Here is a 26,946-nt window from a genome sequence, read left to right as displayed (position 1 = left end):
GCCTTGAAATGCAGGGGACACTGGTTTGATCCCTACTCCAGGAAGATCTCACACACTGTGGGGCAACAAAATCTGTGCGCCACACTACTGAAGGCCACACTGCCTAGAGCCTGTGCCTCGCAACAGGAGAAGCCACCACAGTGAAAAGCCCGAGCACCGCAACTAGAGAGTGGCCCCCGCAGGCCGCAACTAGAAGAAGCCCGCGCTCACCCTGTGTTGCTGTTCAGTCACTCAGCCATGTTTGACTCTTTGCAACCCCATGGACTGCAACACACCAGGCTTCCCTGTCCTTCACTATCTCCCGGAGTTTGCTCAAACTCATGTCCATTGAATTGGTGATGCCACCCAACCATCTCATCCTCAACTGCCCCCTTCTCCTCCTGTGCTCAATCTTTCCCAGCATCAGGGTCTTTTCCAATGAGTCGGCTCTTTGCATCAAGTGGCCAGAGTGTTGGAGCTTCAACTTTAGCATCAGTCTTTCCAGTGAATATTCAGGGTTGATTTCCTTTAGGATTGACTAGTTTGATCCCCTTGGTGTCACAAGGGACTCTCATGAGTCTTCTCCAACACCACAATTTGAAAGCATCAGTTCTTGGGTGCTCAGCCTTCTTTAGGATCCAACTCTCACATCTGTACATGACTACTGGAAAAACCACAGCTTTGACTTATACAGACATTTGTCAGCAAAGTGATGTCTCTGCTTTTTAATATGCTGTCTAGATCTGTCATAGCTTTTCTTCCAAGGAGCAAGTGTCTTGGAATTTCATGGCTGTAGTCACTGTCCACAGTGATTTTGGAGCCCAAGAAAATAAAGTCTGCCACTGTTTCCATTTTTTCCCCGTCTATTTGCCATGATGTGATGGGTTATATGCCATGACCTTAGGTTTTTTGCATGTTGAGTTTTAAGCCAGTTTTTTTCACTCTCCTCTTTCACCTTCATCAAGAAGCTCTTTAGTTCCTCTTTGCTTTCTGCCATTAGGATGGTATCATCTGATTATCTGAGGTTATTGATATTTCTCCCGGCAATCTTGATTACGGCTTGTGCTTCAGCCAGCTCAACATTTTACATGATGTACTATGCATAAAAGTTAAATAAGCAGGGTGACAATAAGCAGGGTGACAATATGCAGCCTTGACGTACTCCTTCCCCAATTTTGAACCAGTCCATTGTTCCATGTCCGGTTCCAGCTGTTGCTTCTTGACCTTCATACAGTTTTCTCAGGAGGCAGGTAAAGTGGTCTGGTATTCCCATCTCTTCTAAGAACTTTCCACAGTTTGTTGTGATCCACACAGTCAAAAGCTTTAGTATAATCAATGAAGCAGATGTTTTTCTGGAATTCCCTTGCTTTTTTTATGATCCAGCAGATGTTGGCAATTTGATCTCTGGTTCCTCTGCCTTTTCTAAATCTAGCTTATATATCTGGAAGTTCTCGGTTCACATACTGTTGAAGCCTGGCTTGAGGGATTTTTGAACATTATCTTGCTAGCATGTGAAATGAGTTCAATTGTGCAGTAGTTTGAATATTCTTAGGCATTGCTTTTCTTTAAGATTGGAATGAAAACTGACTTTTTCCAGCCCTGTGGCCACTGCTGAGTTTTCCAAATTTGCTGACATATTGAGTGCAGCACTTTCACAGCATCATCTTTTAGGATTTGAAATAGCTCAGCTGGAATTCCATCTCCTCCACTAGCTTTGTTCATAGTGATGCTTCCTAAGATCTTTTTTGTATAGTTCTTCTGTGTATTCTTGCCACTTCTTCTTAATCTCTGCTGCTTCTGTTAGGTCCATATCATTTCTGTCCTTTATTGAGCCCATCTTTGCATGAAATGTTCCCCTGGTATCTCCAATTTTCTTGAAGAGATCTTTAGTCTTTCCCATTCTATTGTTTTCCTCTATTTCTTTGCATTGTTCAGTTAAGAAGGCCTTCTTCTCTCTCCTTGCTATTCTCTGGAACTCTACATTCAGTTGGGTGTGTCTTTCCCTTTCTCCCATGCTTTTAACCACTTTATCTTCTTGCATTTCTTTTTCTTAGGGATGGTTTGGTCACTGCCTCCTATACAACATTATGAACCTCTGTCCATAGTTCTTCAGGCACTCTACCAGATCTAATCCCTTGAATCTATTTGTCACTTCTACTGTATAATCATAAGGATTTGATTTAGGTCATACCTGAATAGTCTAGTAGTTTTCCCTGCTTTCTTCAATTCAAGCCTGAATTTTGCAATAAGGAGCTCATGATCTGAGCCACAGGCAGCTCCAGGTCTTGTTTTTGCTGACTGTATAGAGATTCTCCATCTTCGGCCACAAAGAATATAATCAATCTGATTTCGGTATTGACCATCTGGTGATGTCCATGTGTAGAGCTGTCTCTTGTATTGTTGGAAGAGGATGTTTGCTATCCAAGGCCAAACTTGCCTATTACTCCAGGTATCTTTTGACTTCCTACTTTTCCATTCCAGTCCCCTATGATGAAAAGGACATCTTTTTTTGGTGTTAGTTCTATACGGAGTTGTAGGTCTTCATAGAACCATTCGACTTCAGCTTCTTTGACATTACTGGTTGGGGCACAGACTTGGATTACTGTGATGTTGAATGGTTTGCCTTGGAAACAAACCGAGATCATTTTGGTGTTTTTGAGATTGTACCCAAGTAGTGCATTTTGGACTCTTTTGTTGACTATGAGGGCTACTCCATTTCTTCTAAGGGATTCCTGCCCACAGTAGTAGATATAATGGTCATCTGAATTAAATTTGCCTACTCCCATCCATTTTAGTTCACTGATTCCAAAAATGTAGATGTTCACTCTTGCTATCTCCTGCTTGAACACATCCGATTTACCTTGATTCATGGACCTAACATTCCAGGTTCCTATGCAGTACTGTTTTTTACAGCACCGGGGTTTACTTTCACTGCGTGACTCACCTAAAACTGAGCATCGTCTCTGCTTTGGCCCAGCCTCTTCACTCTTTCTCTGCTCTTCCCTTCTAGCATATTGGACACCTATGACCTGGGGGGGTCATCTTCCGGGGTCATATGTTTTTGCCTTTTCATACAGTTCATGGGGTTCTCGAGGCAAGAATACTACAGTGGTTTGGCATTCCTTTCACCCAGTGTAGCCAAAAATAAACAAAAATCTTTTAAATTTTTAAATAAAATATGACACAAATGAAGTAATCTACAAAACAGAAACAGAATCCAGACACAGAGAACAGCCTTACGGTTGCCAAGAGGGAGACAGGATGGGAGAGGGGTGGATCGGGAATGGGATTCGCAGATGCAAACTATTATATAGAGAACCAATAAACAACAAGTTTCTACTATATATCACAGGGAACTATATTTGATATCCTATGATAATCCATAATGGAAAAGACTATATATAAACATGTGAAAAGAAATTTTTAAAGGGGTGGCAGGTTCACAGGATCGCAGTCTCACTGGGGACTAGGTGGGTGGAATTGGAGAACTGAGGGAAGAGCTGGAAAGACGAAGGTGGCAGATGAAAAGTGCAACGTCTGACGTAGATGGAGCGGCTGGGCTGACAGAAAAGAAGGTAAAACCATCAAGGAAACAGGCAATCTCAAGGAGGGACAGAGGGCAATGTGGTTCTGTGGTGTGGATGGATAAAAGGTCAATAGAGCTTGCAAGAGAATCTGACCCTAGGTTAGCCTCCTAGTCCAGTAAACTGATAAACACTGTCCATGTTACTAGACAACAATATGGCAAAAACGGACCATCTGGTAGCAGACATTGGACTAGGAGGAATCGCAGCTGACAGGAACAATGATGAGGGCCCAGGAAGACTCCTTGAACGGAGCAGTCCTTTAAGGGAGCCTGGAAGCTGAGCCACCAACACTGGATCCTGGGGCGACCGGGGGCAGGGGTGAGGCTTCTCAGCACCTGAGAAGACACCCCGTGATCCACGCCCTCCCCACCAGTCCCCAGGCATCCACACTGGTGACAGGGCTGCTGTGACGATGACTCCACAGAAGAACACTCCATGTGGCCCCGCCAGGAGCTCTGGTTCCTTTCCTGGGTACCGAGTGGGGTGTTGACAGTTTGGATGCTTAGATGAACCTAGAAAGACCTCCTGGTGGGCACTGGACATGAGCTTCCTGGTTGACTGCTTTCACAGCGGAGGGAAGAAGGACAGCCTGGAGTTGGCAAAGAGGAGCCTGGGGGACCACCATCCCATCCCTGGGTCCAGTGGGCCAAGGGCAGTAGAAGGCCAAGGGCTCCCCTGCAGGGGACGGTGCTTGCCCCAGCAGAGCGAAGCCGGCCCAAGATGCTGGTTCCCAGGACAGGGCTCTATCATCAGATGTCCCAGGGCCGGGGCAGGGCTCCTGGGAGCCACAGAGCTCAGCAATGCAGCCAGAATGTGCTCTGCTCTTTAAAACCCAGGCCAAGCAGGCCGTGCTCCCGGTCAGCAGGCGAGCTGTCTGGACCAGTCATCAAACCAAGCACATGTGCTTCTTTCTTTCACAATATTTTCCACAATCACACGCCTTAAGGAAATTCCAGCAAGGCCCAGCCCACGGGTCAGAAAAATAAGTAGGTCAATTTAACCATGCAGACGGCCCAAGACTAAGGCACTCCTTGTGCCTGTGTCCCTGGGCTGGATATCATACCAGCTTCTTCTATTTCATGGTCTCCAGAGGACAGAATCACTCAGATCCAGGTCAGTGTCTTCTTCATGTGCTAATTCTGAGCTCAGCTCAGACTGGCTTGTGGCCGTTCCTTCCAGAGTTATCAGTTGGGAGCTGAAGCAGCGCTCCAGAAAGACAATGGCCTTCCTCGGGCGGGGAGAGGGGTGGGTGGAGGCTGCTGGGGGGTTGCTAAGCAAAGGGGAAATCAAAACATCAGTCTGAAACAGAAGCTTGAGATGTAAGACAAAGCCAACCTGGCAGCCACGTCAGCCCTGCTAGGACACTTTCCTATGCTATCCCCAACCTTTCTTTCCCCAAAGTCCAAGCCACAGGAAAAGGTCAGCGGTGAGTGGTTGGCAGGGGACACTAAAAAAAGAAAAAAACGCTACCTAAGCAGATGCACTGCCTCCCAGCAAAAATGTGCTTGCGTGCACCACCAGCCAGAGGAAAAAAGAGGACAGTGGACCGTCTCCTGCAGCCACAGCTGGACAAACTTCCCTCCTTGCACCAGAGTCAGCAGAGGCTGGCGTGACCAGACCGGGGAAGGGACGCTTGTCCTTCTCAGACAACAGGGCTTGAGCGCTGGGCCGGACACTGGGCCTTGAGAGTTGTCTTTTTTATTTTTTCCCTAAAAAGAAGGAATCTGGGCCTTTAAAAAAAATACTGACACAAGGCTGACTATGGTTCTGACAGAGCCAGGCGATGGGGCTGAAGTCCTGCTCAGCAGTTCTTACACCTCCAGGAGAGGGCACCAAGGGCCGGACCAGCTGACTGAAGGACCATCCCACCCGACAGCACAAGAAGGAACGTAAATTACCCCCTTTTCCACAGAGGTGTGTGTGCTTCTCTTTGGACCCAGGGGACAGGTAGACCCTTCAGGCCAAGTTCACAGCCTGCCCACAGATGTCCACCCCCTCCCCCAGGGGGTTCCCCCCAAGCAAGTCCTCATGCGTCACTTCCGCCTACAAAACACCCTTCCATTTGCTTCCCGTGACTAACACATCAGCTCCACCCCCCGGGTCTGGCGCTGGAGGCTCCACTCCCAGCTACTTTTCCAGTTTCTTCTCTAACTGACCAGCCAGGCCAGTTCCAGAGTATTCCCCCTCTCAACGTCATTGTGGTCGTCACTCAGAAAGAAGTACGTCCTTACCCCACCTGAATGCCCCTCCCAGCCCTGCCAAATCCTGCCCGAGGGTCTCCTCCCTCACAGAGAAGCCCTGTTCCCATGCATGCACACACATCTACCTTTAGAAGCCATATTGTTGTTTAGTGGCTAAGTAGCATCCACAGACTGGAGCCCGCCAGGCTCCTCTGTACATGGGATTCTCCAGGCAAGAATACTGGAGTGGGTTGCCATTTCCTCCTCTGGGGGATCTTCCCGACCCAGGGGATCAAACCCAGGTCTCCTGCACTGGAGATCGTATAGATCATCTAATGCAACATGGGGCTTCCCAGGTGGCACTAGTGGTAAAGAACCCACCTGCCAATGTAAGAGATGCGGGTTTGATCCCTGGGTCAGGGATCTTCCCTGGAAGAGGAAATGGCAACTCATTCCTGTATTCTTGCCTGGAAAATTCCATGGACAGAGAGGCCTGGCACACTACAGTCCATGGGGCCACAAAGAATTGGACACAACTGAGCGACTGAGCACAATACAACAGGAGGTACAGGAAGGAAGCCAGAGAGAAGGGGAAAGTCACACCCTTTCACTTGTCAACCCCATCACTCAACAAGGATGCTAGACTCCTGCTGTCCAGGCACTGGGGGAGCAGCGGTGAGGCAGGAATGGAACCAGGAGGAGAAGCATCTTTCAGGAAGGAAGTGTGATCCCTGGGTGATTCTACTGGACGGAGGACAGACCTGCAGGGGATCCATCCGGCAATCTCTGGGGACCCTGAGGAAGGGCTTCAGAGGAGTGGCACGCCCCTAAGCCTCACTGGAACTACATCAGAGGAGAACAGGAGGAGAGAGCAGAGACGGCACACGAGGACAGACCCATCACGGGGGATGGCATGGAGCAAGGAGGTGGGGGAGCTGCGGAGACAGGGTGTATCTAAACATGAGGTTGCTGGGAGAAATATCAACAACCTCAGATATGCAGATGATACCACTCGAATCACAGACAGTGAAGAGGAACTAAAGAGCCTCTAGAAGAGGTCAAAGAGGAGAGTGAAAAAGCTGGCTTAAAACTCCACATTCAAAAAACTAAGATCATGGAATGCAGTCCCACCACTTCATGGCAAATAGATGGGGAAAAAAATGGAAATAGTGACAGATTTTATTTTCTTGGGCTTCAAAATCACTGCAGATGGTAACTGCAGCCATGAAATTAAAAGACACTTGCTCCTTGGAAGAAAAGCTATGACAAACCTAGACAGCATATTGAAAAGCAGAATCATCACTTTGCCAACAAAGGTCCAGATAGTCAAAGCTACGGTTTTTACCATAGTCATGTACAGATGTGAGAGTTGGACCATAAAGAAGGCTGACCATTGAAGAATTAATGCTTTCAAACTGTGGTGTCGGAGAAGACTCTTGAGAGTCCCTTGGACTGCAAGGAGATCAAACCAGTCAACTCTAAAGGAAATCAGTCCTGAATGTTCATTGGAAGGACTGATGCTGAAGCTGAAGCTCCAATCCTTTGGCCACCTGATGCAAATAGCTAACTCACTGGAAAAGATCCAGATGCTGGGAAAGATTGAGGCAGGATGGAGATGCAGGAGGAAAAGAGGGAGACAGAGGGTGAGATGGTTAGATGATATCACCGACTCAATGGACATGAGTTTGAGCAAACTCTAGGAGATGGTGAAGGACAGGGAAGCCTGGCACACTGCTGTCCATGGGGTCCCAAAGAGTCGGACATGACTTGGCGACTGAACAACAAAACATGAGATCCATCGCCTGTTGGTTTAACAGTAGAAATCACCCAGCTAGGAACGAAGGGGCAACTGGGGAATGGAGTCTTCAAGGTGAGAGGGGACAGGACCAGTGAAAAGAAAGAGGTGCAGGAGCTGGGAAGGCACGCACCCATACAGAGGGAGGCAGTGCCAGCTGCACGGGGCAGGCAGAGGACACGTCAGAGCTTGTCAAAGTTCTCTTTTTTAACGATTTTATTCTCTCAGTGACACAGGGAGTGAAATCATGACCTGAGAGGGCCAAGGTGTTGAAGGCTTGAGAAGATGAGAAATAGTCATCCGGGGGAGCAGAAGAGAAATCAGAGCAGGCAAATGCACCCAGACTACCGAACAGCATCGGAAACACTTAGGAAGTTGTGCCAGACAAATCATGCACTCGGGGTTTTCTCCAGAAGCATCCAGCCACATGAGAGCGTGTGTGGAGTCAAAGGAGAGGACCAGCTCGGGGTTGGAGCCTTTGCCTGGCAAGAATGAGGAGACAGAACGTTAGAAGAGTGGAGAGTGTGCTCAGGAGGGGGACGATCGGCATGGCTGGATAAGGAGGCAAGACAGGATGTGAGCGCAGGGAAGGTGGGGGGAAGGCTCAGGGACCACAGACTCACGGTCTGAGCAGAGGTCCTGGGCGGGCAGGAGGGCAGAAGGCAGCAGAGTGCAGGCCTGGTGCTAGACTCCCAGGGTGGTGTGATAACCAGTGATGAGCAGGTCTGGGGTATGAAGGAGATGGAAGGAAAGACTTGGCAGTGACGAGGCGAGGGTGGCAGACCTCACGGACACGACCTCACCTAGGATAGGGATGGGATAGGTGGCAGAAGGCCAGCCCGCCATGAATGGGAGTGTGGCTGGGAGGCGGGCAGTCTTCTAGGGAGGGCGAGGGGCCCCAGGGTTGGGGGGACAGCAGTGAGAAACACAAGGCCCAGCCCACCCCCAGCAAGGCTGCCAGGTTTGGGGGGGCGGTGTGAGCAGGTGAGGATGGGGCACAGTTCCAGGAGGCTGGTGTGCGAGCGGATCAACCTCCCCTGGGTCGATTCCTCCTCTGTATTTTAATCCAGAATCCAGACAACAGCCCCACTATTCGTTTCCTAGTTAAAACTTTTTGTTTGATCAATTCATCAGGGATCTGACCAGAGCAGTTTGTTCACCTGCGTTTGATGCTCACACACTGTCACAGCTTTGCAGCCACTCTCTTTGGGGACCTCTGCGACAAACCTGGGAGCGCACAGGTAGGTCCAGGGGAGATGATGGAAGTGCAGCTCAGCGCAGACACGTTAATATCACTTCACTACTCACATCCCACACATAGGTACTATCAGGGGGTGTGGTTCGTGACAGGTTTGGCTTCTTTCTCCATTTAAGTCTATTAGCTAAACACACCTGCCTATTCACAGAGGCCCCACCCAAAATCGGCAGTGGGATGTGGGAGGGGAACAGTCACACTTTTTTTGTTACAAAAGGGCAGAAGAAACCTTCTGGAATGAACCTAGCTACACTGTTTCATTGACTGGAAATTGTCTCCTCCAGCCAAAGGCTTTCCTCACCTGGAATCAGCTCCAGTCTGGAACAGAGAAGCCCGTGGCTGGCTCAGACCCTGACCTTAGAATCTGCACGTCTTCGCAGCAGAGATTCCCCAGGGACACACCAAGGACACTGGTCACCGTCAGGTGTCTGTGTGTGTTCTGAGAACTAAAGGTCAAAGGTGTCTGGGGCGGGCCGGGCTGGCTGGGCAGGAGGGTTTACTGCGGGGCCTGGCCACCTTTCCAGCACTACCTCGTGCTGGGCGTCTCCCAGGTCGGGGTACCCTGTCCAGAGGTCCCACCCTGGCCATCTGTCCAGGAAATCCTTCCCCTTTGGGGAAGCCTGACTTTACTGACTGCCTCTAAAGCCTGTCCCCCCACCCCACCCCGTCCCACCTTCCAGGGGGTCTGTTTGGCCCTCCCCAACTCTGGGTTTTTCCGACGGCTGCCACGCCTCCCACCAGCCCCAACCTCTGGTCACGGTGGCCCCGTCCTGCTTCCTGCCACTCCTGGCCTCAGCACCTGAGCCCTGCCCTGACGAGCGGGAACTCAGCTGAGCAGACATGTCCCTCGGAGACAAGTCGGATCTGGGCTTGTCTGGGGCTGACCTGGAGAGCCGCTCGAGAGAACCAAATGTCTGCAGGGACAGGGGTTGCCCTAAGGGGACAGATAGGTATGAGGGCACAGCCGCAGGCTGGAGGTGGGGTGGAGGAGGGGTGATGCCAAGGCAGTGTATTATCCGTTACCTGGGGCTTCCAGGCTGGAATCTCAGGAAAGAGAGGGCAAGAGAAAAAGAGAAAGCCCCTCACCCACCCAATGCTGATGACAGCAGCAGACTGACAATGTGGCTCCACTGCTCAGGCCATTTGGACTTTTTCTCAAGAATGTGTGGCTTTGGCTGTTTCTGTTGGATGACTGATCCTTCTTTGTGATCTATAGGCGTGCTTTTATAGTGTACGAAGGCCATCAATCTCTCATCCCTGCATGCATTGCAAGAGGCTGTACAGAGTTTCATTCCAGTTCCCAATTGTCTTTTAACTATATTTATGGTGCCTTCCAATATCCCAGAGCTTTAAATTTTTATGTAATCAAATCTCTCAGTCTGACACAGGAGGAGCCAGGGGTGCTAAAGTGAAAGTGAAAGTCGCTCAGTCGTGTCTGACTCTTTGCCACCCTGTGAACTATACAGTCCATGGAATTCTCCAGGCCAGAATACTGGAGTGGGTAGCCTTTCCCTTCTCCAGGGGATCTTCCCAACCCAGGGATCGAACCCAGGTCTCCCGTGTTGCAGGCAGATTCTTTACCAGCTGAGCTAGGTGCCTCCAATCCTGTTTCCAGACCTGCACGGTGGTTATACAGCAAGTTCATTTCGTGAAAATTCATGAAGCTATCCACTTAGAATTTGTTCATTTTTCTCTATATGTTATATGTCAATAAAAAACAGTTCTTAAATCTCTCAGGTTACTTTTCCTTTATGACTTCTGAGTCTTATGCTTTGCTTAGAAAGGCTTTTCATACCATCACACTGTGGAAGCTTCTCCTATATTTTCTTCTAATGCTTTAAAAGTGAGATTTCTTTACAGTTAAAACTTAAGAGCCTCTGGAATTTATATATTATTTAATGTAGGGCTCTTACTTAATTCATGTCCACATGGGCTTAACAAAACCTTTTTCAAACTCTCTAGCTCTGGTTCGCTGGAAGTCCTTAAAGGTAAAACATCCTCCACGTCACTAGATAACACTGCTTATGGCCAAAATGAACTTCATGAATGAGGAACCCCAAAGGGGACACCAGGCTTGGGGCTTCCTTAAGTGTGACAACTCTTGTAACCAGGCATGGCCCTTTGTGAACCCGGGAATCCATAACTATGGGGCTTTTATAAAGGGTCCTAGCTCCTTTTATAAAGAATCTGCCTGCAATGCAGGTGATGGGAGTTCAATCCTTGGGTGGGGAAGACCCCCTGGAGAAGGGAATGGCTATCCACTCCAGGATTCTTGCCTGGAGAATCCAATGGACAGAGGAGCCTGGTGGGCTACAGTCCACAGGGTTGCAAAGAGCTGGACACGACTGAGCAACTAACACTTTCACTAGCTCCTGTGGGCACAAGGCTTTAAGCTGGGGAGAAGCTAGTGAGCAGTGGATATCCATGTGAACAGTCACCTGCATGAACGGCTGCAAAGACCACTCACTCTCCCGGAGGAGAGCCAGGCCTTCTCTCTGACCAGACAGCCAAGGAGGACCAGCTCCTAAATATTCACTGAACAAAGGAAGTGCCCAGCTGCACAAACACCATTTACTGAGTAGCCCCTTTTCCCAGCTGATTTAAACTGACACCTCAATAAGAAACTAAATTATTCTATTTACATGAGTCTGTTCTGAGCCCTCTCCTCTAGCCTACTGACTTGTGCCATATCATTGTTATGACTTTACAGTATGATTTACTATCTGGTAAATCAAGTCTGTCCTGATCTTTTTCAAAATCTCCTTGACTATTTTGGCCATTTCTTCATCATTCAGCAGTGTTTCTGAGTCTCTCCGCACATCAGACAGTGTTGAGAAGACAATGCCCCTCTTATCAGTTTCCTGGGATTGCCAAACAAAGTACTGCAAGCTGGGGGATTGAAACAACTGCATGTGATTAAACAACAGCAAAATCCAGGAGCTGGCAGGGCCAGGCTCCCTCTGGAGGCTCTAGGGAGGGTCCTTCCTGCCTCTTCCCGCTTCTGGAAGCCCAAGGTGTTCCATGGCTGCTGGGAGCATCACTCTCGTCTCTGCCTCTGTCTTCGCCTGGCCGACTCCCCTCTGTGTGTCCATGCCTTCACACGACATCCTCCCCTGGGTGTGTACCTGTCTCTATGCCTTCTTTTCTTACAAGGACACCCGGTCCCATCAGATTAAGGGCCCGCCTACTCCAGGAAGACCTCATCTTAATCTGCACCTTAATTCCGGCGACAAGGACTTGACTCCCAAGGAAGATGACATTCAACTGAACTTATTTTTGGGGGGGGGCACACAACGCAACCTCCAACATCCCGCTCCCAAGGAGCTGGCATTCTCAAGACCTAACAGACGGCGCAAGCAAACACATAAGGTGATTTTGGCGACATGTGCTTCAGGGACAAGAAAACAGGTGTTGGAATGGAGACAGCTGGGGCGTGGAGGCCGCGGGCTAGTCTGGCTGGGGTGGTCAGGAACATCTCACTGAAGTCACTGAGTTGCGCCTGGGTGCAGACAAGGTGGCCAGGCAGACGGCATGGTGTGAGCAGGGATGATGAGGAAGGAACCGCTCAGGGTCCCTCGAGAGGACTGAGCCCAGGACGCGGTGAGGGATGAGGCTGGAGAAAGAGCCAGGGCACAGGACGCAGGCTGTGCAGGCTCGGCCAGGGTCGGTGTGGGGTGGACAGGACAGCCTGGGAGTGGCAGCCAGGAGGCCAGTTAGGAGGTGGCGCATGGTCCAAGCGAGGGGAGGCAGTGGCTGGACCAGCACAGCCGCAGCTGCAACAGGGGACCTGGTGGATTCAGATCTATTTTAGAGGGAAAGTGGGTCTCAACGCGCCGGTGGACTGGATGGAATGGAAGAAAAGAGCAGGGTCTGGAGGACTCAGGTTCTGTCCGGAGTATTAAGCCCACACGTGGGGGGAGGGGTGCTATGTGTGTGCGCTCAGTCGTGTCCAACTGTTAGCAACCCCGAGGACCGTAGCCCGCCAGGCTCCTCTGTTCATGGGTTTTCCCAGGCAAGAATACTGGAGTGGGTTGCCATTTCCTGCTTCAGGGTATCTTCCCGACCCAGGGATCAAACCTGTGTCTCTTGCATCTCTGCCATTGGCAGGAGGACTCTTTACCACTGGGAAGACCGGGGGGGGGGGCTGCCATTACTCAAAATGGGAAGATTAAGGTAAGCACAAGATTAAGTGGGGAGAGGGGGAGAGTCCCAGATATTTTAAAATCAGTCTGTAAGCTTTACATCAAACTCCTGTTGACTGGATTTTACTCATAGGTACTTGCATTTACAGATTTATTGAGAACAAACTTTTTACAATGTTGATGTTCCAAGAATATGCTGTACTTTTTCACTTACTCAGTGCGTCCATAAAGTTTTATAGCTTTACATTTATGTTTATTCCCAGAAACTGTTGTTACTGGGTGTGGAACCTGCTTTTCCTATTACACACTCTAACTGACTAATGATGGTATATGGGAAAACTTTAGATTTTCATCTTGAGCTTGAAAAGCAGCCACTTTATTAATTCACTAAGTCTAATGAACTATCACATACCTATCACCTAGCTCCAACAGGCATCAACATTCTCCCAATCTTTTTTCACCTGTTCTCCCATCCCCACTGTGCATGTACACGAGTCCGTCCGTCTGTCCTCCCAGAGTGTTGCCAAGCAAGTGTAAGACGTCATGTCAATGCACTCAGAGACGCCGGGGTCTGGCTCCTGGATTTCATAAGTGGACAGTCTTAGCATCTGCACCCAAAGACCCTGAGAGCATTCAGGAGGGGAGAAGACAGAACCACAGATATGATGGCTCTGCTGCAAGACCCAGGAGAAAGGCAGGAACCAAACTGAAGTCACAGGCCCATCCTCTAAAGCTCATGAACTTTCTTTACAGGATCACTCCTCCAGTCTTCATTCTCGGTCTGTCTTCTCTTTTAAGACAAAATTCTAATAAGCTCTTAGTAGCCTAATTTTCCTAACAGCAAGCTGACCCAGAAACCAAAAGGGGGAGGGTGCTACTGAAGTCAGACACACACCCAGAAACCCCCAAAGTGTGCAACGGCACGTCATTATCATCTCTCACTTCATAGATAGGTCTGGCTCCTGTGCTGTAAAGGCAGGCTACAATGACCAGTTCTGTGGTTGGATTAAAATTTTATCATGAACACACAAGCTTAAAAGGGCCACGACCTGTCCACATTCTCCAGGGCAGTCTCCAGGCCATACGGTGCCTTTTTGTTAATTATCAAAAAGCATCCGCTATGGACAGATTCAGACCCACAGTCACAGCTTGGAAAGCAGGGGGGCTTGGGAGAAAACAGGAGTTCAGCTCTCCTCACCCCCTCTTCTCACCCCCTCACCTCACCCCAGAATCTGGCACAGAGTCCTGGACCTTGCCCTGTGGTTCCATCCCAGACTCCTGAGGTCTTTGCAGATGTCAATATTTTTAACACTCTAATGGACATCATACCTCTTCCCCTGTCAACAAACAAGTAAAACTTAGAGAAATAATTGCCAATAGTTTTGTTACTCCTCGTTAAAATCAATTTATACCAGATAAACTCTCTCAGTCTTTACCCCAAACACCATGTGTCTGGAGAGAGGAAAGTAGCCCTTAGAAATGGGAAGTATAAGATTCTGTTGGTCCACTCCAGAGACATATGACTTCAACATGGAATTCTATTCTTGCAGCTCTACTGCTGGCCCTCTTGTGTTACCCACACGGATGTGATATGGCCACAGCTCTTTCCCCTGGTCCACCAGCACATCCCCTCCTGGTCCACAGGCTCCTCCTCCCTGGTCCACAGGCTCCTCCCCTCTGGTCCACAGGCTCCTCCCCTCCTGGGCCACAGACTCCTCCTCCCTAGTCCACAGGCTCCTCCCCTCCTGGTCCACAGGCTCCTCCCCTCCTGGTCCACAGGCTCCTCCTACCAGGTCCACAGGCTCCTCCCCTCCTAGTAGTCCCTGTGAAGAGAGAAGCAAGTGCCACTAGGCAGATGGACATTGTTATAAGGTCCTGGCTCCCTGGTGGCTCAAACAGTAAAGAATCCACCTGCAATGTGGGAGACCTGGGTTGGATCCCTGGGTTGGGACGATCCCCTGGAGGAGGGCATGGCAACCCATTCCAGTATTCTTTCCCAGAGAACCTCATGGACAGAGGAGCCTGGCGGGCTACAGTCCATGGGGTGGCAAAGAGTCGGACATGACTGAGCAACTAAGCAGAGGCCTGGGTGGGAAGCAAGTTATTTCCAGCCCTCATTTTTCAGTATTCCTTTCTCTATCCACACTATGCAAATAGAAGAGAACAAGTCCTTGCTGAAACAGGCCACGAGGCGAGTGTCACTGTCCTGTTTGCCGGAGCAGGGACACCATTACTGCCCCTGACACTCTCCCCACCCCCACCCCTCTCCGCCAGCAGGGGCCAGCTGGCTCTGCCTGACCTCAGCTCTACTTGGTTGGGAGGCAGGAGCAGCAGAGGACTGTCTCTGCTTCAACAGTTTTTCTGACATATAATATTTATCAGCCATGGATAAGATTGATGGTGAAGCTAAGTCCATGCAACATACAGGCAATAAAAACAGACAGATAAAACAAGCCCATACATCCCCAGACACAGAACTCACCCTACCCCAGTCTAGATTGTTAAAAAAAAAAAAAGCTACACAATATGATGAAAGGTATGATTTTTCAGGATGCCAGTGGATATTAATAAGAATCTGCTAAAAGAGCTACTGAATTAACACAATTTATGATACTTTAATGGCTTCTCTGGTGGCTTCTCAGGTGGTAAAGAATCCACCTGCCAATGCAGGAGACGCAAGTGATGTGGGTTTGATCCCTGGGTTGGGAAGATTCCCCTGGAGAAGGACATGGCAACCCACTCCAGTATTCTTGCCCGGAAAATCCCATGGACAGAGGAGCCTGGCAAGCCACAGTCCACGGGGCTGCAAAAGAGCTGGATGTGACTTAGTGACTACACACAACAACAATAATACTTTAATAAATACGGTTATATTCCTAATTTAAGCTTAAATTGATATGACTTAAAATATTTTTTTGCTGATTATAGGAAAGGGCCGGAATCAAGGAGAGACAATCTCACGCATTTTAATTAATTGATAAGTCTCCAATTTAAAACGTACAGCATCAGCTTCCTAGGTTTAGCTCAATCTTAGATCTGAGCCATGTTAGATTTTACTTTCCAAGTCATTTCTCCTAAGATTCAAATTTCTGGGTGGCTTATAATTTTAACTAGGTGTGTAAAGTAGGGGCGTTGCTTATTTGCTTATGCTCAGTATTTAAGGTTTGGCTGGTTTTTTTTTTTTTAAAAGACACAAGGAATCTGAGAGTGGGGGAAGGCAGGAGAGGTTGCTATTCATTTGTTTTCAGATGAGGATTCTGAGGCCTGGGGGATTCACTAAATTCCCCCAGAGGAGGAATAGCCTAAGGACTCAGGGCTACAATTCAGGTCTCCTCTCTCTTGCCAAGAGACAGGAAAGGAAACAGGTGAGGGATCGGGAGGACTTATCACTAGAACATTCCAGGGTCAGAAGTGAGGAAAGGAAAAGAGTTTGCTTTTCCTGAGTAGAGATTACTACTACCTGTCAGGAATGTCAGTACAAGTAGAACACAAAAAGGCAGCCGGCCAGCAGAGATAAGCTGCACACCATGCTCACCTCAAACCTGGCCATTTTCCCAGATCTTGCCGGGTGATCAGACCATCCCAGGTCTCCCATAGGTCTGAGCATCAGTCCTGAACACCCTGCCTGCTTCCCAACCCACCCCACCTCCCATGTCAACCGCGTTACTAGCGGAGCATTTGGTGGCCCAAGTTCTGCTGCGTGAGACCTCACAGTGCCTTAGAGGACAAAGAAAACCTCTCTTCCTTTCTCACCATCTGTTTTGTCCTGGACATCACCTCAGACCTCGTCAAAGAGCAGAAGTAGCAGCGGAGGATGCCCTGTTCTCAGGGAGCACGTGGTTTCCCTGAAATACACAAGGGTCAGAGAGCAGAGCACAGCATCCAGGAGGTGGGAGGGGTGGCCCATCACGCCCACAGCCTCAGGGAGGGGAGGAGGCAGGGCGGAAGTGGGCAGAGATGCAGGAACAGAATGAAGTACCAGCTCCCCTGATATTACAGAAACCTCTCTGGGAGAGTCCCATATCCTCAAAAAACCGGCCTTAAAATTAAGTCCAGACTTCTGCATTTGTACTTTGGAATTGCTCCCAAGAACCAGAAAGAGCTGCCCTGCCCACCCTCCACAGTTAACATGCTCAAAGTGAATCCTCCCGCCCGGATTCATTTTCTGAACCAAGAGGCTATATAGGCAAATCGTATATCCTGAGTGCAGACCGCTACATCCCCAGCACCCACCAGGTGCATCCAGCCTTCCTGGGTGGGGCACTTTGCTGGCCCCACTGGACCCATACCAGGTGCCTGGTGCCCAACCTAGGGTGCAAAGCGGTCTGTCTGACCCTTGGCAAAGCCACTCCCAGGCCCCCAGGACAAGCCAGCGGAGGACAAGAAGGTACACCCTGAGGGGCGCCCAGCACACATACTCAGGATCCCCGCCCCACTCAAAATCGAGGCGAGCTTCAGGAAGACACCATGTGTTACCTGTTTGACCATCCTCAATAGAGATGCATGTCCTTAGGAGCCTGGGGTCTCAATGCCACCTCTACCAAGGACCCCGGAGCTTCCTTCTGAGTCCTGAGTCCCATCCACGCTCTGTTCTAGGCTTCAGAGTGTCCTCAGAAAAGGACAAGACCCCGCACAGGGCTCAGCCCTGCCAGAACGCGGAACCCACACGCTTCCCGTGAAGATCGCCCGTTGGTAATATCCCACACACAGCTCAAAAAGGAGGGGACTGCTTCCCCCAGCTGGACAACCCTCTATAAAAAAGTATCAGATGGGGGAACTTCCCTGGTGGTCCAGGGATTTCAGAATCCACCTGGCAGCGCAAGGGACTCAGGTTCCATTCCTGGTCCAAGGAGATCCCACATGCCAAGGGGCAACTAAGCCCACGCGGCACAACTCCTGAGCTCGGGCACCACAGCTAGAGTCCGTGTGACCCAAAGAAAGATCCCACGTGACGTAACGAAGCCCTCGGGTGCCGCAACTCAGACCTGATGCAGCCCAAAGCGAATAAATCATTTGTTAAAATCTTCTAAAGTAAAAAAAAGAAGTGTCAGATGGAAACCCAGTCACAGTCGGGAGGCAGCATGGATGCTCACTCTCACCAGCAGCCCTTCTCTTCACTGAACGCACGTGCGTCCTGAAGCCCAAGATAAGCAGAGCGACACAGGACAAAAAGGCGTTTTTCATACAGTGGGTTTTCTGATTTTCCTAAGCACGAGACTTCAGCCAACACACCACTCTCTGGAGCCTCCTAGACCTATTCAAATCGCGGCTTGGCCACTAACTAGAAACAGAACAGAAACATGCAAGCTCTTACCCATCCCTGCGCCTCAGTTTCTCCAAGCGTAAATGGAGATTATCAGGATCTGCCCCTCTGTGAGGGCCAAAGCAGTCAATCCATGTAAACCACAAACAGCGCCCGGTACGAGGAAAGCACCCCACGAGGGTTAGCTAGGATGATCAAGTGAACCAAAGTTTATTTGACCACCTGAACATCCAAAACACTCTGTAACAGACATCCTTGAAGCAAAATGGGTTCGTGGGTATGTGTGTCTCCTGAGATATTCTAGCCAGAGGACACTGGATCATGGACAAGTATGTTTCTAAGGTTTTTCAGTAAACTGTCCTCAAGAAGGACATATTTATATAACAGGGCCCCCAATCTCCTTCCAGCAAGTCTCAGAAACAGAAAGTGCCTGTAAAGGGGCTGTTTGGTGTTGACTTCTGCTATGAATCCGGCATCTACCGAACTGCCCTCCGGATCTGCAACCTGGAGATGCCGGTGCAGTGAGGGGGTCTCACTGTCAAGCCCTCAGCTTGCTCAGGTGCACACATCTTTGCCAGCCTGATTTGATTCTACCCTGGAGGTGGGCTGGCCACCACACACACCCTAATGCTAGGGACCCCAATCTAATGCCCAAGTCTGAGCCTGGGGCAGTTTCCCAGGGCTTTGAGGACACTTCAAGTGGGGAAAAACCCACAATGAATTTCCCATCCTCAGGTGAAAAGGTAACACCATCCATCAACAGAAGCTGAGCAGCCAGAAATCACAAAGGGATACCTGGGGGCCCAAGGAACACCCCGGAGTGAGACCCAGACCCACCCAGGTGCCCAGGGCACACCTAGGCCAATATCGATGGGGTTTGAGCCAGGCACCCTCAGAGCCTTGCACCTCCCCACGTGGAAACAATTCTAAGGTATCAATCAAGTTCACAAACTGCTAAAAACAAACTACGTTCTATCCTCTTGGCTCGAGAAAGACACCCCACGACTAAGGTCAGGCCCAGAAGGTACCCAGCAGAAAGAGCTGCCCCCAGCCTGGCTGCCTTCTCTTTCCACCAATCCCCCAGCTCCAGGCTTCACACCACCATGCAGAGGCCTCATGCACACACCTGAGGACACCCTAGCAAGTGTGCATCCACCTCCACTCACACCCTGCAGCCTTGCCACACTGCTGCCCTGGACCCGGGTGGACCCACCCACTGCGCAGTCTGTCAGGGGCTCTGGGGAGAGACCAGAGCAGGCCGGATGTGGGCTGGGTACCACGTGTGCAGGAGATTCTAGGATCCTCTAGAATGTGGTCCAGAGATGGGAGGCGGGGCAAGCAGCAAGGGACACAGCCCCTCGGCATGACCCCTCATTCTCATGAGAGGCACGGGGCAAGGCCTCCCCCGCCGTGGTCCAGGGGCAGTGCGACCACTGGGCCCAACAATACTGTCCCAGGGAGGGGACACCCTGCTCTTCCAGGCTGTGGTTTATTCTTGCCGTGTGGTCAGTTCACTCTCAAAAATGTATCTTGGTCAGAACCTCAGAATCAATTCATACCATCATTTCTGTTGTTGGTCACAATTCAAACCATCAAATAAATTTTGGACTTACACAAATGCCAGCTGTAGGGGAGGAAAAAAGAAAGCAAGCCAAATAAATTAAAACTTGCTTGGCCATGAATCAGTTAGGAGATTTATTTTTCATAGAAAATTCAAGGATAGGTGACACAGAACAGACTGAGGAGCCTGGTAGGCTACAGTCCATGGGGTCACAGAGTCCAACATGACTGAGTGACTTCACTTTCACTTTCATTTTCTTTCATCCTGTGGTGTTGGAGAAGACTCTTGAGAGTCCCTTGGACCCCAAGGAGATCAAACCAGTCAATCCTAAAGGAAATCAACCCAGAACATTGGAAGGATGGATGCTGAAGCTAAAGCTCCAATAATTTGGCCACCTGATGTAAAGAGCCAACTCACTGAAAAGACCCTGATGCTGGGAAAGACTGAGGGCAAGAGAAGGGGGTGAGATGTTTGGGTGGTATCACCAACTCAGTGGACATGAGTTTGAGCAAACTCAGGGGGTTGCAGAGTTGGACACAACTTTGTGACTGAAAAACAACAATTCACTGTGAGTGACAGGTACAGGAGATTCACTTTTTCTTTCACTTTTGTGTACATTTGAAAATTTTCACAATTAAAGGTTAAAGGAAAAGTTTTGGAGCCATGCAGCCCCCCCTCAAAGAAAAGCTATGACCAACCTAGACCGCATATTAAAAAGCAGACATTACTTTGCCGACAAAGGTTTGTCTAGTCAAAGCTACGGTTTTACCAGTGGTCATGTATGGATGTGAGAGTTGGACTATAAAGAAAGCTGAGCGCCGAAGAATTGATGCTTTTGAACTGTGGTGTTGGAGAAGACTCTTGAGAGTCCCTTGGACTGCAAGGAGATCCAACCAGTCCATCCTAAAGGAGATCAGTCCTGAATATTCGTTGGAAGGACTGATGCTGAAGCTGAAACTCCAATACTTTGGCCACCTGATGTGAAGAACTCACTCATGAGAAAAGACGCTGATGCTGGGCAAGACTGAAGGCAGGAGAAGGGGATGACAGAGGATGAGATGTTTGGATGGCATCACTGATTCGATGGACATGAGTTTGAGCAAGCTCTGGGAGTTGGTGATGGACAGGAAAGCCTGGTGTGCTGCAGTCCATGGGGTCGCAAAGAGTCAGATACGACTGAGCGACTGAACAGATCCCAAAAAAGAGCCTGGCAAGATCTGAAGTCACATGCCTCCCAATGAGGTACAAAAAAGCCGGCAGAAGCACATACTAACCCGGTCTGCAATTTTGTCGATATTACGAGGAGCAAATCTGCAACTGGCCCCTGTCACACCAGGCTGCTGTACCCACCACCCCGGTCGCTGGCCAGGAGCCTGGAGCCCCCTCCAGGCTCTATCTGAGCTACAAACCTCACCCAGGAGGATTCATTCGACTCTCTCAGATGCTCTCAGGCAGGTCAAACTTCAAGTCACGGATCAAATAAATCCAGGCCACGGAGCCTAACAAAGTGGCCAAAGCAACCGTTCAGACAGAGCCTTGCCAGGCTCCATGGCCGAGTCTCCAAGTCAAACAAGACCTGACCCTGTGGCCTCTGTGCAAACAGCGGCAGCGGGGAGAACCCAGGCCCCTGTTTACATAGAACCTTTCCCCTCAGAAGCTGAAAGCAATTTCAGGACACTTGGTAATTAGCTTAATTAAATCTCAGGGGGCTCCTGGCTGCCTGTTTCACTCAAGCATGGCTGGGGGACGGAGAGGCGGGGCTGCACGCCTCACACACACGTGTAAACCCATCACACTCACAGGCCACCCTTCCTGGGGGGCTGTTTGCAGAACATGGGACTTTGGAGCCTTGTCACTGGCTCTACAAATGGACGAAATCCATGAACAATGCATCTTCATCTGGTCCAAAGGAGGATGTCTAAAAGGGACAAAGAAGACAGCAGGCACTTTTTGTCCCAGTATGCAAATGAGAGAACATCTGTATGCTAATTGTGGACCACGGACCCAGGGGAATTGTTACAGGCTCCGGCTTTGTATCGATATTTGAGAGGCCCTTGGAAATGGCAACCCACTCCAGTCCTCTTTCCTGGAAAATCCCATGGACAGAGGAGCCTGGTAGGCTACAGTCCATGGGGTTGCAAAGAGTCGGACACGACTGAGCGACTTCCCTTTCTTTCTACTGCCGAATCAGGTCATCAAGAAAACGCTATAAAAACCTTTGAAATTGGTGCCAACATGTTAGGCTTTTCTGCCTCTGGAATGCCTGTTCCCGCTGATCCATATTAAAGAAACATTCTCAAATCTTTTAGAAGCTGGAACTTGGACGTTTTCCTCACTGGCTGGCAGGCTGGGTGGCCACCCAGGTCATGGTGGAATAGAAGGACTAACCCAGAAATCATCAGTTTTTCCTAAACTCAAAACCTAAGTCAAGCCCTGTCTCCGCAATACCTGAAAACATTAGTGGGAAGCCTTTTCAACTTATGACCCCTATGGGCTGGGATGTGCCCTGAAGAGCTATGCTTTCATCCGACCCACATCCCTGTAAAAGCAGCAGCGTGTACCTGCCACAGAGCTGCACAGAATTTAGGGCCACTCAGTAAACACGGAGAAACCACCACCCTCGTGGGAATAAACCCTTGACTTGAGTCTGCTTGACCTCTCATTCCTTCCTGGGGAGACTCATCAAAGGAAACCAGAGCTGACCTGAAGAGGAAGCTTGAACCTCATGGAGTGGCCAAGGTTCCACCACCAGCTATGCAAGCTGCCACAGCTGCACTGCTCCACACAAAAGCAGAGCCTTCACCCTTCCGGGGTGGGGTAGGGGGGGAAGCGTAGGGAATGAAAGCACTCTTAACCTTATCCAGGAAAGCAAAAAGCTAGACCTTTGGAACACACATGGGCATTTTAAGTTCAGAGCCAGTCTATCCCATTGTGACATACTTAGGATGCTCTGAAAGTCTGAGACAACTTTCCAGTAACAGAGACTCCAACAATCCTTCTCTGGGCCAGCAACATCACCCAATGCCTTTTAAAAACAGTTTCAGTTAATGTAAGAAAAGGTCTTCCCTGGTGGCTCAGACAGTAAAGAATCCGCCTGCAATGTAGGAGAACTGGGTTTGATCCCTGGGTGGGGAAGATCCCCCGGAGAAGGGAATGGCAACCCACTCCAGTATTCTTGCCTGGAGAATTCCAGGGACAGAGGAGCCTGGCAGATTACAGTCCATGGGGTCACAGAGAGTCGGACATGACTGAGTGACTAACACAAAAAAAGACTTCAAAAATCAAGCATTCAGTCCAAAGTCTACTGAAAAATGAATGCCAGGTTAGGTGACAAATGTGGACTGCACGTGAGTTGAGGCCACACCCATTCCTTTCATTATTCCCTCTGTTCTAGAATCCAGAGAATTGTAACCACCATAATATACATGATTTCAGCCCAAAGCTAATTTCCAAATGGAAACTATGCATTATACTACTTTCATTAATCATTTAAAAATCTTCACTTTTGAAAAAATTAAGTCTTTTTTATCCTAGTGGCTTCAACAGTGTGCTAAGTCACTTCAGTCGTGTCCAACTCTTTGTGACCCTATGAACCATAGCCCACCGGGCTCCTCTTGTCCATGGGATTTTCTAGGCAAAAATACCGGAGTGGGTTGCCATTTCCTTCTCCAGGAGATCTTCCCAACTCAGGTATTGAACCCCAATCTCTTACATCTCCTGCATTGGCAGGTGGGTTCTTTACCACTAGTGCCACCTGGGAAGCCCAGTGGCTTCAAAGGAACTCTTAAATATACAGGAACTTTCTTAAGGTTGCTGTAATCCAACTGACAAATATTTTACTCTCTTTGATGAAGCAGTAGTTTTGTACCATGCAATTAATCTCGCAGCTCTGACAAATGTGGTATGAAGTAGACATTTAAAATGGAATGGAAATTTCTGTGATTTTTTTTTTTCTAGACCTTAGCAAATGACCAAACTTGGACTTTTCAGGCTAGAGTACAAATTGAGATAATCTGATAACAATTTAATCCATGATTTACTGCACAACTTATGGTGCTGAAACTACTGGAGACATGGTTTTAGTAACCAAGTGACTGAAAACAAGCCAGATAACCATATGTTAATAAAATGATTAAGGAAGTGGAAACAGAAGAGACGGTCCTTCCAAGACGTATAATGAAGAATCTAACTGAAGAATGCATGTGTACAATGTGAAAAACAGACTCGAGTCAATTATAAAGTGTGGTGGGGTAAGTGCACTGGTTATCCACCTAAAGGACTAGTGACCCTCCTCTGTGCTTTCTGTTTAGCTATGAGCAGGGGAGACCAGTACGGTACAGCTAGACACCAGCTGTAAGCCTGTTCTCCAGTATTCAGGTTGAAGTTCCTGGTTTCGCTCACTTTGGTGTTACCTGGCCTTCCCCGAGAATGTTAAACACCAAACAAGGGGCCCAATGGCTGGTGATTGCAAGAAGCCACTCTCTGTACACCAATACAGAAACAGCCCCTGGAAGTCAGGCAGTGCTGTCTGTCACCCTGGCCAAGCAAGTTTCTTATCCTCTCCAGGCCTCAGTTTACTCCTCTGTAATGTGGACAAAATATATCTTTTTTGCAGAATTGTGAAAATTAAATGAGATAGTCTCTAAAGCCCTTGACACAATGTCAGTGTCAAGACTTGCTGGTCTTGACAGAGTTGAAATACACAGACTTGGCAACTATCTAAGGTCAAATCCAGGCTTCCCCGGTGGCTCAGTGGTAAAGAATCTGCCTGCAATGCAGGAGACAAGCATACGATCCCTGGGTTAGGAAGATTACCCTGGAGAAGTAAATGGCAACCCACTCTATTACTCTTGCCTGGGAAATTCCATGGACAGAGGAGCCTGGTGGGCTATAGTCCAAGGGGTCACAAGGAGTGGGACCCGACTGGGTTAACAGCAACAACAAAGTCAAATACAGCCAGTACAGAGAGTCATCCGGTCATGTATTTGCCTCCAAGTTCTATACTTCGCGGGACTGACAAGCAGTTAGTTGAGGCCAAGGTGCCATCAGCTGTTTATCCGGAGTCTGGGTTAACGGTGCTTTGTCCCCATCCCCTCCAAGAGAGAAGGAGGCCATCATAAAGCAGTGGGCATTCCCTGTTTCATCAACAGATGCCAAAGAGAAACAGCGCCAAGAGCTTGGTCAGGCCGGCTCCTAAGTCAATCCTCCCCGATGGTCACGAATCTGGAATGCGTCTCGGGGGAGCGCGGGGCAGCAGAAGCCAGACGCGGCTCTCCATGAGTGACCCGCCCGCCGGCAGGCGCGCAGATGGCAGACCCCAAGTGGGGACCACGGGCCGCCTGGGTCCGAGGGCGCAGCCGCACGTGCTCTCAGGCGTGCCGGCGCCGCTTCATTCAAACGGGCCTTCCCGGGCCACCCTGCACGTGCGACCCCGACTCCTCGGCCGCCTCCACGCTGCCCAGGACTGCTCACCTCGGGGAAGGGAGGTGTCCGTTTGCCTCGGTCTCAGCAGAAGAGGCAGGCGCCCTCTCCTTCGGGCACCACCCCCTGGGAAGGGGACGAGGAGGGGGGAAGGGTGCGCGGCCCGAGCCCCCCCGCGCCGCTGCGGAGTCGCCTGCCCGGGAGCTCCGGGCAGCACCGGGCAGCACCGCCTGTCTCACTCACCGAGCGTGGCCACCGTGCCGGCCTCGAAGAGCAGGCAGTCCCTGCGGCCGCGCGCCTCCAGCAGGACGCTGCTCTCCCCCGAGGCCTCCAGCCGCCCGAGCAGCCGCAGCGTCTTGCTCAGAGCCATGGGCGCGCGGCCCAGCGCTGCTCCCGGAGCGCCCGCAACTTCCAGGAGTTTCACTTTGCGCCCCTGCCGTCGGCCGGGCACAGGCTCCTCCCCGGGCCTCCTCCCCCGCGGCTCCGCGGCCTCCGCCCGGCCCGCCTCCGCCGCGCCCGCGCGCGCCGCCCCGGGCAGGTGAGGGCGCGCGGCCGCCTCCCAGCCGCCCGGCCGGCTCCGCCGAGGCGCCGCGCTCCCCGCCAGCGGCCGGGCCGCGGCTGGGTGGGAGGGAGACCTCCGGGCAAGATCTGGGGGCTGATGGGGGCCGGGAGCGGAGGGGAAGTGCTCCCGCGGTGGGCGGCAGCCGGGGAGGAAGATTCCACACATTCCTGGGCGCGGAGGAGGCTGCCATCCCGCGGGGCGCCCTGAAGCTCCTGCAACGTTACCGGACGCCCCGCGGCCTTATATGGGCCCGACGAGGCCTGGCCGGCGCCACTAGGCTAGAAACTGCCGGGCCGGGCCCTCCGCGGCACTCCGGAGTCCTCCCCAATCCCGTCCAGGGCGCTGCGCCTGCCTCTCTGGTCTGCTTCTGCGACCCTGGGCGAGTCGCTTGTCCTCTGTGACTCAGTGGCCCTGCGGGTAAAGCGGGATTAGGAAGTCTACCTGCTTCATAACGTTGCGGGGGAGGATGGAGTTAATTCGTACAAAGGACTTGGTGCACGCCTGGCGAGCGGAAAGTGCCCCATCCATGGTGCCTTTTACTCGCTTTCTGTTCAGAGGGTCCTGCGGCCCACTGTCCTCACCAGGCAGAATTTGGGTAGCGGGGAGTCAAAGATGGGTTGTCTCTGAGAGCTCTGAGCCCCTGATCTCTGGACCTGCCGCTCACCGTGGGACCTTGACTTCTCTGAACCTGCTTTTCTGTCTTATCAGATGGTGAGGGTACCTGCCCCAGAGGCTTGCGGGATGGGCGTGGAGTCAGCATTCAGAGGAGCTGAACACTGGGAGTGACAAGCTTGGCAAACTGTGAGGCGCTGATGGTTGCAGGAGTGAGACTGAGGGGGCCTTTTCCCTCCGACTTGCAACCGCTCCTCCCACTCTGCTGAGTGTACCGCCCTTGACTTCATGGCGGATACGTCAATCAGCCAGTGTGTACTCAGGCAATATGCACACCAGCATGTATCCGTGGGTCCCCCATTAGGACACGTGGGCCATTTGGATGAACCGGCAGCTAAGGAACAGGAAGTACGCCCCTCTTGGCACTGGGTTTTAACCCGGGTATTGGAATTGATCTGCAGGAGAGAGGAGAGAGGACAGGGGAGAGGGCTTACCTGGAGTCACCCTTTGGGGGTGTGTGGGGGTTTCATTCCCTTTTCCTATAGTGGGTGTGTGTATGTCCGCTCCAGAGCTTCATCAGGGTGTTCTC

At 50.5% G+C, this 26,946-nt stretch overlaps 1 protein-coding gene across 3 annotated transcripts in view; it reads right to left on the bottom strand.

Annotated features, from left to right (window-relative positions):
* SYNJ2 (synaptojanin 2) overlaps window positions 1-25,640 on the bottom strand; it is a 96,052-nt gene extending 70,412 nt beyond the window's left edge. For all 3 annotated transcript variants that reach the window (XM_081530122.1, XM_081530124.1, XM_081530123.1), the window contains exon 1: window positions 25,427-25,640. In XM_081530122.1, coding sequence (XP_081386248.1) covers window positions 25,427-25,553 — 127 coding nt within the window. In that variant the 5' untranslated portion in view covers window positions 25,554-25,640. The remainder of the gene's footprint in view (window positions 1-25,426) is intronic.
* Window positions 25,641-26,946: the final 1,306 nt, after the last annotated feature.

Source organism: Giraffa tippelskirchi, chromosome 9, assembly GCF_054371585.1.
Source record: "Giraffa tippelskirchi isolate mGirTip1 chromosome 9, T2T-mGirTip1v1.2.pri, whole genome shotgun sequence".
Taxonomy (NCBI): domain Eukaryota; kingdom Metazoa; phylum Chordata; class Mammalia; order Artiodactyla; family Giraffidae; genus Giraffa; species Giraffa tippelskirchi.
The sequence above is the reverse complement of the archived record's forward strand: the minus strand, read 5'-3'. Positions and strand labels throughout refer to the sequence as shown.